Source organism: Lissotriton vulgaris, chromosome 4_1 (assembly GCF_964263255.1).
Source record: "Lissotriton vulgaris chromosome 4_1, aLisVul1.2, whole genome shotgun sequence".
Lineage (NCBI taxonomy): Eukaryota > Metazoa > Chordata > Amphibia > Caudata > Salamandridae > Lissotriton > Lissotriton vulgaris.
The window spans coordinates 395,243,681-395,259,597 of NC_141691.1; the positions used below are offsets into that span (position 1 = coordinate 395,243,681).

Sequence of the window (15,917 nt, forward strand, 5' to 3'; positions counted from 1 at the left end):
GCTGAGCAGAACTGTCTGCATCTAATGCATTTTAATGTGATCGATCAATATCTTCGTGTTCTTTTTTGCACCAGGAAGTAGTGACAAGATTACTGTCCAAGTGCAATCTACACAAAGAGCTGGAACAGATGGTCAGTGAAATGTTTGGAAGACTTGCTTGCAGGATTTCTTTCCTGATCTAGCTCTCCCATTTTGGGGAACCACCCTTCAGCAGCTTTAGTAACTTTAGGCCAGATGTACATCGAATTTGTCGACAAATACTGGTCGCAATTTGCAGGTAGTATTTTTGTGACTAGTGTGGTAATTTGTGAAGCAACCTATGTACGAATAGGTTGTTTTGCTAATTACCAATTCGTAGTGGGTCGCAAGTCGCCTTCCTCATGAATATTAATCTGCTAGATTACAAATTGTGACCCATTTGGTAACGCAGCCGTAACAGGGATGGCGGCCTACTGAGGTCAGAAGACCACTATGCCTGTGATTGCTTTTAATTAAAGCATTTTTTTTCTTAAAATGCAACCCTTTTTCCTAAAAGGAAAACCGGTTGTATTTAAACAAAAAGATGGTGTCATTTTTATTTTACACTGCCTGCTTTTAAAAAATGTATATTTTTAACATTCATATAGAGGAACAGGTCCCTTGGGGACCCCTACCCATTTGCTAGTTGGTTACCACCTCCTGTGTTACTAAAATATGAATGTTTTGCAACCACAGTTTGGTTGCACAACATTAATACATACCACTGCAATTAATGATTTAGAAAGTATGCCGGTATTGTGGACGTAAACCTGAATTGCGATTAGGTAACAAGATACTGAATCCCAATTTGGTGTTTGTACATTTAAATGGGCATTTTTGAGGTCGCCTACAGCCTGATTCTGCGAAACGGCCAGTTGGCGACTTTAAAAGTGTTTTGTACATCTAGCTTTTAATATTTGTTGATGGCAGAATCCGAATTCTTCACTTTGGATAGCCTAGTTGTAGTTTCTTGAACATTCTGTAATGGATTGGCTCAGGACACTGCATCAGTTGTTTTCAACTCAGCCACATTTCCAGGAACATCAAGATCCGAAATATACAATGGTGCACCAAATAGTGGTTCCTGTAGAATATTATCACCTAATACTCCTGTATGTAAATTATTTAGTGCTCTTTGAACCCTGTAAAGGATATGTAGTCAGGTCAATCCTGAATCAAATACTCTACCAGTTAAGGCTTGTTTAAACATACTGTTAGTGTGCTCTACAACTAGCATTCGTAGTCCCAGAGCTGACATAGCATCAATGAATGCCTTACCGGCAAATGCAGGACCATTGCCTGAATTAAAGTTATGAACTGCTACCTGGCACTACAAGTCTTTTATGTTCGCTCGAGCATGGGAGTTTTTGTGTCCAAACCCAAAGGAATGTCGCTCATGAATTGACCCCAAACAATGTATAGTTATATTGATTAATGTTAGATATGGGGGTCTATAGTTGGCAATGGTATTCACCTTTGTCCAAATAGGGACCCTTAATTCTAAGTCAGGATAAGGGGATTGCACTCCTTAATAACCCCTGTTCACCACCTTGGTAGCTTGGCAGACAGGCTTATCTCAGAGGCAGTTTGTTAAGCATTCGTGAATATACACAGTAATACAGTGACAACACTACAGATGGACACAACACAGGTTTTATAAAAATAAGTATTCTTTATATAGACTTAAACACTAGACCACAAACGACAAAAATCCACAATACTACTCTTAAGATTACTTAAAAGATGATTCAAGTTGCTTAGTTCAAGTTGTTGGTAAATGCGACAAAGTTCTCAACAAAGTACCCGGATGTGATACGCAAAGTAAAGAAAAAGCTTGCAAAAGGGGAAATGCGTTGGTTCCGTGATCTGGGCGAACGGTTGGGTCCTGCCTCTATGATTTCGCAGAGTAGGGGGCTCGTCGTGAGCCTTACCGGAGCGAAGGTGATGCGTAGATTCTCGGCTTGCGGGCCCGTTGCGGTGCGCAAGATGTTGCCTTGATGCGATGCAATGATCCGGTTGCGATGCGAGAAGATGGCGCCCTTGATGCTGCGAGCTGTGACACGCCCTGCGGCACGCTTCTCTGGCGATGCGATGGCGACTCTCTCAATGGCATTGCGCTTCTCTGGTGATGCAACAGCAGGCAGCTTCGATAAACGCACGCTTCCAGGGAGATGCGTCGAAGGCTTCTTCTCCGCCATTGGAATAATTTCAGCTGCAGCTGCAACACGCTTCTTCTCGATGCGTTGTGGTTCCTGCTCCCAGCGGCACGTAAGTGACTGGAGTCAGAATTCCCAGCAAGGAAATTCAGGAGGGAGCTGGAGGTGAAGTCTTTTGTCCCTGAGACTTCAGCAGGAGGCAAGCACAGTTCATGCCCTTGGAGAATATTCTGTAGATGAAAGTCCTTTACAAAGTTCCTTCTCCTTTCCCTTGGCAATGAGGCAATCACTGCAGGCCAACCCAGCCAACAGCACACTGACAGAGGGGCAGTCCAAACTCCTGCAGCTTCCTTGGTTCTTCTCCTTGGCAGAAAGGTTTCTTGTTCCAGAAGTGATCTAATTTCTTGGGATCAGGGTTCCAATATTTATACCCCAAAATCGGTTGTTCTCTGAAGGCAGAGAGACCTCTGCCTAGACCAAACCAGTTCCTGAGCACTTTGTTTACATGACTCTCTTCTTCCTTTCACTGTGCAGGGCAGAGACATCAGACACCCCACAGGAGGTGGAGCCAGCATAGGGGAGGGAAGATACAGCTCTGGAGCACTCTGTTGACATGATTCCTCCTCTCCTTTCACAGTGCAGGGCAGAGACATCAGACAAGCCACAGGAGGTGGAGCCAGCATTGTTGAGGGAAGGCCCAGCCCTATTCAGGTCCCAGGTGAACTCCTCCCGCCCATCTAGATGCAGATCTCTCTATTCACCACCGGGCTGACCCAGCCTGTCTCGTGGAATCCCCCAGCCCTGTTACTCACAAACCCAGACAAGGAATACACAACCCAGCAGAGGCAGGCTCAAATGGTTAGGCAAGCAAATACCTACTTTCTAAAAGTGGTATTTGCAAACACAAAATATTAAAATAAACTTTACTAAAAGATGTATTTTATTATTCTGAGTTTAGGCATACTAAATACGAATTTCTACTGTGTTCCCTGGGTCAGTTAGGATTATAAGCATGTAATAATCTAGCTGCTCATTCTGGCCTATGAGAACAGGTAGCCTTCAATAGTGAAAAACGAAAATGGCTGTAATTCACTATTAGAACATTCTAAACACATCTGAGCATGTCCTACTTTATACTTACAATGCACCCTGCCCTTGGGCCTACCATAGGGGTGTCTCATATGAAGCAAAGGGAAGGTTTAGGAACTGGCAAGTGGGTGCACTTGACCAAGTCGACATGGCAGTGCTAGACTGCACACAGGCTTTGCAATGGCAGGCCTGAGACAAACTTTACAAGCTTCTTCTGTGGGTGGCAGTGCTGCAAGACCAGCAGCATTTGTTTTACAAGCCCTGTGCACACATGGTGCACTATACTAGGGCCTGACAGGTAAATCAAATAACCCAATCATGGAATAACCAATTAGTATATCAATTTAACATAGGGGACACTTGCACTGTGGCACTGATTAGCAGTGGCACAGTGCCCAAATCATAAATCTAGCAAAACATATAAAAACAGAAGAGGCAATTTGTCAAAAAAAGAAGGGAGACTCACGCCAATGATGCCAGGTCTAACAATTAACACTCCGGAGTGTCCCGGTATGGTTGAGTAAAATTAATCCATAGGGTTTATTGGACATAGTCGGTGGTGCAGACGTTATGTACCGGCCTTACAACAACCAAATATGATATTTGTTGACAAGCACTGCCTTGCTCCCAAAAAAACTTTGCTATGGTAGCACTCATGCCAGCATGAACCAAAGCTATTACCTCATGTGCTGCTCTAATTAGAGCATACCTGGTTCGCCTAGTAGAAATGTGACTATTTCTGACTCCTGGTATGAAAATCATAGGAACATTATCTTCAGTGAGTGTCTAAGAATACTTAGAGGAAAAACATTTGGAAGGCTGTTCTCCTTTCAGTGTTCCTTGTATTGCTACTAAAATATCTGCATCCATCTTAGTATGAGATCGAATTTTAGCAGCTATCTTGAAGATTCATACTGCTCTCTTCTTAAATACATGTGCTGCCCAGTTCTCTTTTTTTTTTTTCATTTCAAAGAATTTTATTCTATAAAGCAGCAAAAGAAGATACAGAATATAAGTATAAGTGATACAATTGATAACAGAAAAAAGCAATCAGAAGCTGAAATTCAAAAATGAGTCGTAGTAAATGCATCCATAAACAAAAGTAGCCTGCCAAAACAGAAAAGTGAATTAATTAAGGGGAATTAAGTATCTTAGGCAGAATCCACAATCACGAGTCTAACTATCAGCTGGTATAATCAGGGTAAGAGAGGGAAAAGAAAAAAGAAAGAAGAAAGAAAGAGAAAAAGAGGTAAAAGACGGAAAAAGGAGAGAAGACAGAAAAGGAAGAGAAGAAAGAAGGAGAGAAGGATTTCCAATGGACTCACTCGACAAACAAGACGCCATTCAACCAGACAAATCGAAAGGATATTGGTCAACCAACCCCTTTGATGACAAATCTATATAGTTATCCAAAGCATTCCAAACCCCACTAGCAATAGATGGAGAAAGGTGAGCATGATCGACCGAAGTATGAGCACTTCGTAAAAAGGAAACCCAAGCTCACCAAGTATGATAAGAAACAGAGGAAAAGGATTTCCATTCCATAAGAATGACTTTCACTGCAATAGTCAATAGGAGATCCAACAACTGTAATTCCATGGGATCCAAGGGGAGAGGGACTGGGGCAGCTAATGGACCTAATAGAATTAATGGAAAAGAGAGTTGGAACTTAATACCGAAGATGAGCATGAGGTGTTTGTGAATGAGGTCCCAAAAGGATTGGAGGAGGGAGCATTCAAAAAACATATGCGGATAATCACCCGTCAATAAGCCACAGCTCCAACATAAATTATCCTCTTTGAGATTGAGCAAATGTAAACGAACAGGAGTCCAATGAAGAAGGTTGACAGAATTTTTTTTAGATTGCATTAACGATGGGGCGATTTTATTGCGAAGAGAAAGTTTACCAATCAGCTGCCATGTGTCTGAAGAAATATGATCAGTAACTCCATGATCAAAATGGTGCAACCATTTTTGTTGAGCAACCGTTTGAGTAGGTAATGAAACAGAGGATAAAAATGTATAAATTTTAGAGGCTACGTGACCAGATTTAATCCATATTTGGAAGAGAGTGGGATGAAGACGCACCTTAGCAAGTGCTACTTTGATTTTGAGAAAAGTATAAAAATCCAAATTAGTTAAAGAATGTTGTTGAGCTAAGGTGGAAAAAGGTAGTGGCTCATTATTTGAACCATAAAGATGTTTAACAAGCGAGATCCCCTTAGCTGCCCAATAAGATATGAGAGTGGGATTAAAATTAATTTTAATTTTAGAATTCCGCCAAATAGACGACCACCTAGATTTGTGAAGTGGAATCGCCACTTTCTTGTCGACTTTCCGGACCGCCGCAAGAGTATCTAGAATTATAGAGCGGGAGAACAGGATGGACAAGGTAGACGCAGTGCAAAAGGAGGCAGTCGGTAATGGAGAAGCCAATTCCTGCTCTATTAACAACCAGGAAGGAACATGAGTAGGGGGAGAAGAGAACCATAGAGCACCTTGAGACGCCAAAAAGGCAGTTCGGTACTTATCCCAATCAGGAAGATTACATCCTCCCATTTCATAAGGTTTCCGCAAGAATTTATAGGCAATTCTAGCCCTTTTATCATTCCATAAAAATTTAGAGGTCAGAATATCAAGTTCATGAAAGAAGGAATCCGATAACTTTACCGGGAGCATAGAGGATACAAAATTAATAATAGGTGTAATCATCATTTTGAGGGTCTGACGGCGACCCCACCAGGAAATGTGTTTCAGAGACCAAGTATCCAAAAGACGCCGCACTTTAAGAATAGTCTGGGATTCATTATAGGCAGTAGTAGCATATAAGGTAGAACAAAAATAGATACCCAAGTATTTTAAATGCTTAGACTGCCATTTAAAACCAGCAGAGCCCATATGCGTAGGAAAACAGTAGGCATTCAATGGGAACATCTCAGTCTTATCCTTATTTAAGGTGTACCCTGAAACCTTTGAAAAAAGGGAAATGGTATCCGAGATAGCAGGAATAGCCAAGGCAATATCATCTGAGAAAATAAGGACATCATCCGCATACGCAGCAGTTTTAATACAATAAGGACCAAAAGAAAAACCTTTAATGTCTGGGTGTATCTCAATCAATCTAAGGAGAGGATCAATGGATAATAAAAACAAAAGTGGAGATGAAGGACAACCCTGTCTGGTGCCCTGGCGAAGATTAAAAAAGGACGACGTAGCACCGTTGACTCTTATGTTAGCTCTAGGTTGAGAGTACAGGGATATGACCATATTAATAAAGGAGTCGCCAAGATTATGGGCACACAAGACAGCACGAAGTAAAGGCCAAGAAACCTTGTCAAAGGCCTTTTCAGCATAAAGAGCCAAGGCCGCGGCTGGAAGATGAGAACGTTTAGCTGATCCGAGAATATGGCAAAAAGTGCGTATATTATCACGTGCAAGGCGGCCCTTTACAAAACCGGTTTGAGAGGGTTGGACAAGCAAAAATCTTAGCCTCCATGTTAAGAAGGGAAATAGGACGGAAGTTTTGGGGATCTGAATGATCTTTTCCCTCTTTTGGAATTACTACAATAGTAGCATCAGCCGCCGTACCAGAAACAGACCCATCCTTAATAAAAGCATCCAAGACAGATTGAAGCTTGGGAACAATCATAGAGAGAAAAGTTTTATAAAACAAAATAGGGTAGCCATCAGGCCCCGGGGCTTTCCCAGAACGAGTAGCTTTAATTGCAGTAATGATTTCTTCAGGAGTAATCGGACCATTTAACAAATTGCGATAGTCCCCAGATACCGACTTAACCGGAACAGATACCAAGAAGTCTTGACATTGCTCAAAAGAAGCCTGATTAGAAGGGGTATATAAGTTATTATAGAAATCACGAAAGACTTCGAGAATTTCCCCAGTCTGAAATTTTTTAGAGCCAAAGTGATCATTAATAGAAGAGATTTGAGAGGACTTAAAAGAGGAATCCTGAAATTTTAATGTCGCTGCAAGAATTTTCCCAGCTCGGTTTTTAACAATAACCTTTTGGATTTCTGCGCCTGAACACCAATATAGGCTCTTTTGGTAACTATAGTATTATATTTGTATTTTAAGTGTTTGATTAACTGTAGGCAAGATTTATCCTTAGAGTGTCTAAAGGTAGATTCCAGAGTTTTTATTTCAGTTGCTAGATCTGTAAGCTCTTTTTTAATAGCAGCATTTCTTTTGGACATACATTTAATAACCTGGCCACGGAAAGTACATTTAAACGAATCCCAGAGGACAATTGGAGAAGAAACTGAGCCTTCATTCTCAAGGAAAAAGGTTTCGATTGCACTAGAGAATTCATCAACCTGGACATTATCATACAAAATTTCTGTATTTAATCTCCAGGAGCGAGCTCTTGATTTAGGAGCAAAGGACAGCAATGTAAAAGTGACCTCAGCATGATCAGAAATCAGAATAGGATGAATAAGCGGAGAGGAGGAAGACGAAACAAGAGAAGAGTGAACCAGTAAATAATCAATACGAGAAAAGGAAGAATGAGGTGAAGAAAAAAAGGAAAAGTCACTACCAGTGGGGTTGTGAAGACGCCATACATCTTGAAGATGAGTGAGGGAACACATGTTAAGCATTTGTTTATGGGATTTTGGAGGACGAAATTGAAAAGCTGAATTCCTATCTAGAATGGGATCCATTGGTAAATTAAAATCTCCACCAACGATAAGATTCCCAGAACGAGGTGTATCATTCAATTTTTTGGTAACCGTTTTCCAAAAGGCCGGATCATCCTTGTTAGGGGCGTAAATATTCATCACATAAAGATCAGTACTACCATCAGACAACTTAGTTAATAACCAGCGACCCTCAGTATCGTGATCAGAAGAGAGTATGGATAAACCTGAATTTTTTTAGATTAAAGTAATGACCCCATTTCGTTTGCCACAAGCATCAGAACAACCAACGTCGGAAACCCATTCCTTCCTCAGAAACAGCGCCTCTCTTTGTTTCCTGAAAAAGGACTAGATCTGAAGAGAGAGATTTGCAATAATCTAAGATTTTTTACCTCTTCACCGGATGATTTAAACCCTTAACATTAAGGGATAGCACGTTCAAACCCGGCATAGACATACATAAAAAAAGAGAAAAGACACCATAGATGAAAAATAGACAACCACCAGCACAAATACAAACATCCAGACATCAATCATTAACATCGAAGAGAGAGAATCCATGAGGGAAATTCGAAAGAAGAGAAGAGAGAGAAGAACCAGCAGGGGAGGTCTGAAAAAGACCAAATTCATACTAGGGGGAACGTGGGAAGGCGAGAAAGGGGACTGCCACAAGGAGGAAATACAATTGATATCAACAGCCCCAATACATTATGTAACTGATTGCATTGAAGTAGGAGATAGGAACATCTGAAATATGAACTAATAACAATAGAGTATTACAAAAACAATTCATCATGTAAATCTGTAAAGTGAACACATAGTTTACAAGATAATACACAAGTATCATAGAAACTGTAGGGTACAGAGGGAAGAAAATAAATGGACATAATAGAGAAAGGCACTAAAAAGCTAGTTGATATAACAATCAATGAAGCAATATGCTAGAGAAATACAAGAAACCACTATATCATGAAGATGAATATGCAAAACCTAAAAATAAGCCATTAATGAACAATCCTTAAATATATAGAACTTGTTGCATGTAATTTGATTGAAATGCAGGAACATGTCAAATATATATTAACAGAAAGTAAGAGGACAGTAGACTATAAAATGCAAAAGCAAGAGAGCAGTTTATATATATTAGAGAAAGGCAATTGATAATAATAGGTAAGGAACCAATCAATGAAACTATCATGAGATAGATATTTAAATGAATTATAAAATAAGTTAGAAATTAACAGATATGTAGATGTAAGTAATAAGCATCTATGAAACAATCTATATAGCCAAACTAGAAAACAATACAAGTATCAATAATGGTATAGACACAAAAGAACAATCAACATGAAAGAAGCGCCAGGCGAATGGACTACATAAACATACAACAATAGAAGTACCATAAAGTAGGGTGAAAGGAAAAAGAAGAACAAAAAATGGAAATAAGAGAAAGTCTCACACACAAAAGAGAAGGCTAAAAAAGAAGCCATAAAATGAGAGTAGAAGAACGGAAAACTGACAAGGGCACAGATAAACACGAAAAGAACAATTAGGAAAAAGGGCAACACAGAAAAAAGCCATACCACAAAAGGGTTAGAAAAAACATAAAGACGATATACCAAGGAAAGTAGTAGACTACAACATAGAGATATACAAGAGAGCAGAAAAGGAGAAGAAGAAAAATATACCGTACACCTTAGCTGACAATGTCATACACAAAATAGCAAAAGAAACAACAACAATAGTGAGCAATAAAACCACTATGCAAATCTAAAAAGATAAACTAAATAGATCTGGAAAAGAGAGAGCTCATTGCAGACATGAATCAGAACCCAAAACGCCATTGGCGGAGTCACAAACAGACAACACTAAGAAACCAACAACAGAGGAACGTAAATCCACCAAACAGATCATGAGAGACAACTAAGTCAATAGATGTGCAAAATAGAAGAGAGAGCAGAGGAGATATAGGTATACATAAAACCACCACAAAATCATAAGAGAAAAAATAAGTCAATCTATCTGAAAAAGACGAGAGAACAGAGGAGACATAAGTATACACTTCAAGTGCCCGAAGCACCAGGATCCTGCGAAGTCGCCCGTCGAATCTCCATCTGTATCTCCATCTGATTGTCCAAGAAGGAAGCTAGATCTGCCGGTTCGTCGAAAATTCTGGAACGACCCTTGAAGGTAATGCGGAATTTCGATGGACCAGAAAAGGAAAAGGGAATGTTCATCTCAGAAAGACGTTTCCGAAGATTGAGGAAGCCCTTCCTTCTTATGACTGTGTCCCTGGCGAAGTCCTGAGAGATTGAAATTCGATGACCCTCCCAGGAGATAGATTTAACCTTCTGCATGTGAGCAAGAATTTGCTCCGTATGTTGATGACGCAGTGGCTTAAAAATTATCGCTCTTGGCTGGGTTGCAGATTTAGAACGAAAAGTGGGGACACGATGTGCCCTTTCTATTTCAAAATCTCTTTGGAATGCGATTTGTAGAGTAGAAGGAATCCATTGATATAAAAAATCAATAATAGAAGACGATGATTTCTCTGCATCTTCCGGCAGACCAAAAATGCGCAGATTAGATCTATGATTACGGTCCTCCTGCTCAGTGAGATCCTTTTGCAATGCCGCCATTGAGCGCTCTAAGTGGATGAGAGACCTGGATTGTTTCTGCATATTATCCTCTGCACCACTGATACGTGTCTCCGTGGCCGAAACACGAGTAGAAAGGGCCTTGAAGTCATTTCTAATAGCGGACACCTCCACTTGCAATAAATCTGTGTTAGTCTTTGTTGACTGTGCAATATCATGAACCTCATTAACCCCTTCCGTGCGGGCGGTTTTCCCCGCCCATGCTGACTCCGCCTTGCGCGGGCGGAGTCATGACGGAACGGTTCCGTCATCCGCACAGCTCACCCGTAGTGCATGACGGAACAGTTCCGTCAGCAGCATGGAAGGGGTTAAGGCGCGTTAATATTGTGTCCAGAGTGGAATTGGTGTCTGACTGAGAAGACTCAGGCGTAGGAGACAATGACTTAAGTCTTTTAAGAGATGTGCCAACATCCTTCGAGTCTTTATTAGTTGAGGAACGGCCCATAGTTGCTGCCATGAAGCAACAGCCACAAAGAAAAATATACAGCCACTTGAGGAAAAAGAGAGGTCAAAAAGTGCATATTCTACACCAAAAATAAAGGAATAAGGCACCCTGAACGCAGACAAAGCCAAATAAATGACAAAGGCGGACTTATATGGAATGTGAGCGCAGGAATGTATAAAAGAGCCTTGTAGAAATCAAAAGGCCGAAGCAAAGTCAGTCAACGTAAATAAAATGCAGCGCCAACTTCAGATTGCTGCACTGAGGTAGCCAAAGCGTAAGCAACAAAATAACCAGCCAAGCAGCACAAAAAGAAGAAAAAAGCAAAAAATTACCAAATGTATTCACTGGAGGTCAATTGTCCCAGATATCCTGCTTAACCGGAAAGAATGTATCCATTGCGACGATTCTGAGGAGAAATGCTGATCTCCGTCACAAGCGGGTAAAATGGCGGCCGCCCGTCAAGAAAGCGAGCGTCACTTCAGCTTGTCAGGAATTCACTCAGCTGCCGTCGGAATCCGCCGAAAGTGTATTCAAACGTCTCCCTGCATGTTCCGCCATACAGGAGAGCTGTCCCGCTGAAGAGAGGCACTCAGAAAACTGGTAAAAATCTCCAACGGACCTTAATCGCCCTGAGCTCAAGCGCGACTCGCCATCATGCAGCGGCGCGCAAGCCACGCCCCCTCGCTGCCCAGTTCTCTTTAACTTGGATTCCTTCACTTTTATGGGCCATTGTGTGCTGCACAATGCCCAAAGAAAGTCAGTGCAAGGGTCAGTATTATAAATCTGCATTACAGCCTTGCACAGAGAACACTGAATCTGGCACAATTAGTCTAGGAACGGACAGATCTGCCTTTTGAAGAACACGCAACAGGGCATGTATTTCTCCTATCTGTGCAGTGGAATCGCACAACGTTTGTGAATATACCTAGTGCCTTGAAGTCACATTTGTGAAAAATTCACTCCACTGCTGCACAAGACGTGGAGTACTTCTGTTTAGTGCCAACAACAGGCTATGTAGAACATGCTGTTATACTCATGTATGGGCAAAACATTCAGATTTTTGGGAATATTTTGTTCATATTGCACAAATTATTGTGGGTGGAGTAGCATTACAATTTTGCACCTGTAGCATTTCAAAAAGAAGAAATCCACTGCACCCAATTCAGGTGTAGAGCAAATGCATCATGAATACTAAAGTTAGATGCTGCTTTTGCTGCAGTTATGGGAGAAACTATAACGATTTGTTTCCTCTGTTCCAGAGGACGTTCCTACAGTATAGCACTCTGTACTGCAGTGAGAATTTTCTCAGTAGAGGTAATTAGTTCCTCAACAAAGGAATAAAGAGATGATCTGTATTCTTTGGGAGTTGTCTGTCCTTCATATGTGTAACCTTAGTTACTAGAAACAACCCTAATTACTCATTGTTGTTTTTTGGCCTCTATCTGTAAATATTAAGTTTCTTGCATGTTTGCTTCCAGTCCAAACAGAATAGCTGTGTGTGCTTCATTCAGTTCTTTGCATAGAACGTTGTAGTGATTAATTCATATAATGGCTTTTCCTGTTCACCATAATGAGGCAACTAATACCTGTCAAAGGTAAGAAACCCTATCTGGGCTTGTAACTCCAGTAGTGAGTTTGGATGTTGTAAAGTAACACACTTTTGTAGGACATAAAGTGCTAATCCCTTAACTCGCTCTTATCTTAAATAAATCATAGTAATACATGTAATTTTAGATATAACATTTATTTTATACCAGTAACGGTCTAAAAATGTTACTATCCTGTACACCCTAGCTTTGTGTTCAGTTAGCTCAAAATCTGTAATATATGTATTTCGAAAAGGGTGGTGTGCTGCTTGTGGGTTGCGAGACCGCTGGTGGTGCTCGAGTACAGTACTATACCAAGTGCTGAAAAACTTCAACAGCAGCTGTCTCCACCTGTCATATGACAAAGGCGTGCAAGTGCCGAAACGCATTGATGTAGGCCTTTTTCACCTAAACAATAAACATGCAATATCTACACCTTCTTTGACTGCTATAGGGGTATAAGAACAGCCCTGGGCTTTTTGCAGCATGATTATTGGAACTCTTAAAAGAAGATCTTGATGAGAGAGAGATGTATATCTTCAGGATCTTCTTATATTCCTATATTTATTAATTTAACTAGTATAAAGAAGCCGCCATCTGTGCAGATTAGAGTCTTAAAATATCACCACAGATAGAAGGGTTTAGCGGATCCAAAGTTGTAGACTCTGAGCTACATTATGTGTAATCCATTCAACGCATTTGTCACTAAGTAGGACTGATGTATTGCATTGCAGACATTGTCAGGACATATTAGAAGCTGCATACAGCTGATAGGATACGTAAATTGGAGCATGATCTGAAATACCTACCAGTTCAGTGGCTGAGATATTGACTATATAGTAAAATTACAGAGAGCAGACAGTTTATTAAAGCTTTATTAATATGTGCAAAAAAAAATAGAAAGTAGGATCTTGCTTGCACGTGTAGTAAAAAGTAGATTAAATCTAAACTAGGCTTTCGTTTTCCTAAATTATATTTACATTTTTATTTAAGCATTTTCATGTATTTTATTTTTGATTAAGTAATTGTAAAAACTGCAATATAGAATAGAGGCATTTAACATGCAACATATTGAAGAATGTCATGGTTTAGGCTAAAAGGCTCTTAGGTTATAAATTCCCTAAAATGCCAAGAGTCCGTTATTAGGTTACAGAGTAACATACATGATTGAAGATATATCTCATATGTTGCTTTCTGGTTGAGATTACAATTTTAGACGAGGCACAGTAGTTTTCTTGAAGGTGGTTATGGTATCCTACGGAAACTGAAGTTCCATCACAAATCACCTTCTGTCCACTAGTTCTTCTGGAAGTCTCTCATCCATCCTAACATAAAATTATCTAATTTTTAGATTTTATTACAGTGTTGATGATTTTCACTCTGTGTACTGCAGTTCCATACCAACATTAATATTTAATTATCAGGCAGTTGCTCATGTATGTTTGATAGCTGGCTGGCTCTGCACTACTTCTCTCAGAAAGGCATTTCACTTCGCTCGCCCTGATGCTTATTTATTCCACGGTGTCAGCTGAATTCTTATACCCTAGTCCTACTACAACAGGTTTATCCTTAAAAAAACGTCAACGTCAGCAAGGTCAAGTTTAGAAACGTCAGCAAGGTCAAGTTTTGAAAATGGCAGAGGGCAATAAAACGAGACCGTTTTTTCCTCTAACTTAAGAGGCAGTAGATCCTTTGGGTTCTGCATATACCCATAGCTGACTTTCCCCAAAAAGTATAGTGCTAAGTTTGTTTTGGTGTCACTTTTTTCAAATAAAAGAGTAATTTGAAAAGAACACTGTTAGATTGACGGAAATCTAAATATGGCTATTTATTAAACAAAAAAAGGAATTTAAAATGAAAATTGGAGAAGCATTAACCGTAGCTACATTTCTACCCACAGTTGAGAGTTTCTCTCCATCACGTAATTTTTTTTATTAAAAAGCTGAATTATTCTATGAACAAAACAAAGATATGATCATTGCACAATTATTATTTGTCCATTCCTCATCTAAATATTCACTTTTCTTTTGTGTCTCCAGATGACTTCAAGAACGAAACGTTTAAGCCAGACCCCAAACTATTGGACCATGGACAGTCAAACCCTGAGGATAGTGATATGTACAGCACTAGAAGCTGAGCCATTGTGCTGGAACCTAGCAGAATGAATGGAAAAACATAATTAATGAAGTGTTAAAAATGGTGTGGCTGGAATTATGTGTGTACTGAATATGTATATTAAAAAAATCATTGAGACCTGTTCCAAAATGTCATGAATGCATATTCTTTTTCTATCTGCTGATAATGTGTTCTAATAAGATCTCGTTTAACACAAGCAATTTTGATTTATCATTGTAGCATATGATAGTATTTAATATATGGTGTCGGTACAATATTTGGTTGTTGAACATATTTAAAGAGTCAGCATGAGGTCTTTCTTAAGGATGCTTTTCTTCCTCTTATGTTTTCTGTTTGGTAGTTTTTGAGAATATCAGTATAAGTAGAAGGTCTTTGTATTCTGTGTTAGAAATGCGGTGCACACATATCCATTCTTTGCTTTTAGCATTGCCTTATGTTTATCACTTAAATAGGTGCCTCTCTTTGTATAAAAATGCTATATTTTGAATACCCTATTGCCAAAGTAATACAATGGTTTTAAAAACTACAACTTGTGCTATGGTATCTTTTAATGACTGACGCGTTAATAACTTTACCTATGATGAACTACTTTCTCTGAAATGCTTATTTTATATTGCCCTTGGTTTATTAGTCTATTAACATGGCTAAATGCTAGATTTCAAATGCAATGAACCCATTATGTAGTTAGGAAATTCTAATTGCAAGATTCAGTGAGGTCACCAGTCTTTTGGACAGCGTAAAATGCTGTTGCTAACTTAGATCCGTTGAGCATCCCATATGCTGCTAGTCTATATTTTCCAAGCCAGTGGTATTTCAGTCTTTGTTATTTTGACTTAATTTTCTTTTCCCTGATTTTTATGCAAACCCTGTTGTAATTTATGGATTCAAAAAAGTATGTCCTCCGTTAGTTTATTTTTTGGGATTAAGTGCTATGAGTTCCAACTATGAAAGTATGGAACTTTGGAACTATATAGTGTGTTAGTGCACCATGTGTGTACAAATAAGTTACACGCTTCTAAATACTGACATTTGTTATGAGCATTTGCTGTCCCATTTTACAACAGATGTATGGTGAATAATTGAACCATTCAAGAATAGGTAAAGAATACTGTTTTGCAGCATTCCAAATCTGGTATATAAAATGTTACAGCCTTCAGTCAATATTGTTAAATCAACT

At 39.6% G+C, this 15,917-nt stretch overlaps 1 protein-coding gene across 2 annotated transcripts in view; it reads left to right on the forward strand.

Moving 5' to 3' along the window:
- APOOL (apolipoprotein O like) overlaps window positions 1-15,264 on the forward strand; it is a 233,422-nt gene extending 218,158 nt beyond the window's left edge. For both annotated transcript variants that reach the window (XM_086918770.1, XM_086918773.1), the window contains exon 9: window positions 14,644-15,264. In XM_086918770.1, coding sequence (XP_086774896.1) covers window positions 14,644-14,741 — 98 coding nt within the window. In that variant the 3' untranslated portion in view covers window positions 14,742-15,264. The remainder of the gene's footprint in view (window positions 1-14,643) is intronic.
- Window positions 15,265-15,917: the final 653 nt, after the last annotated feature.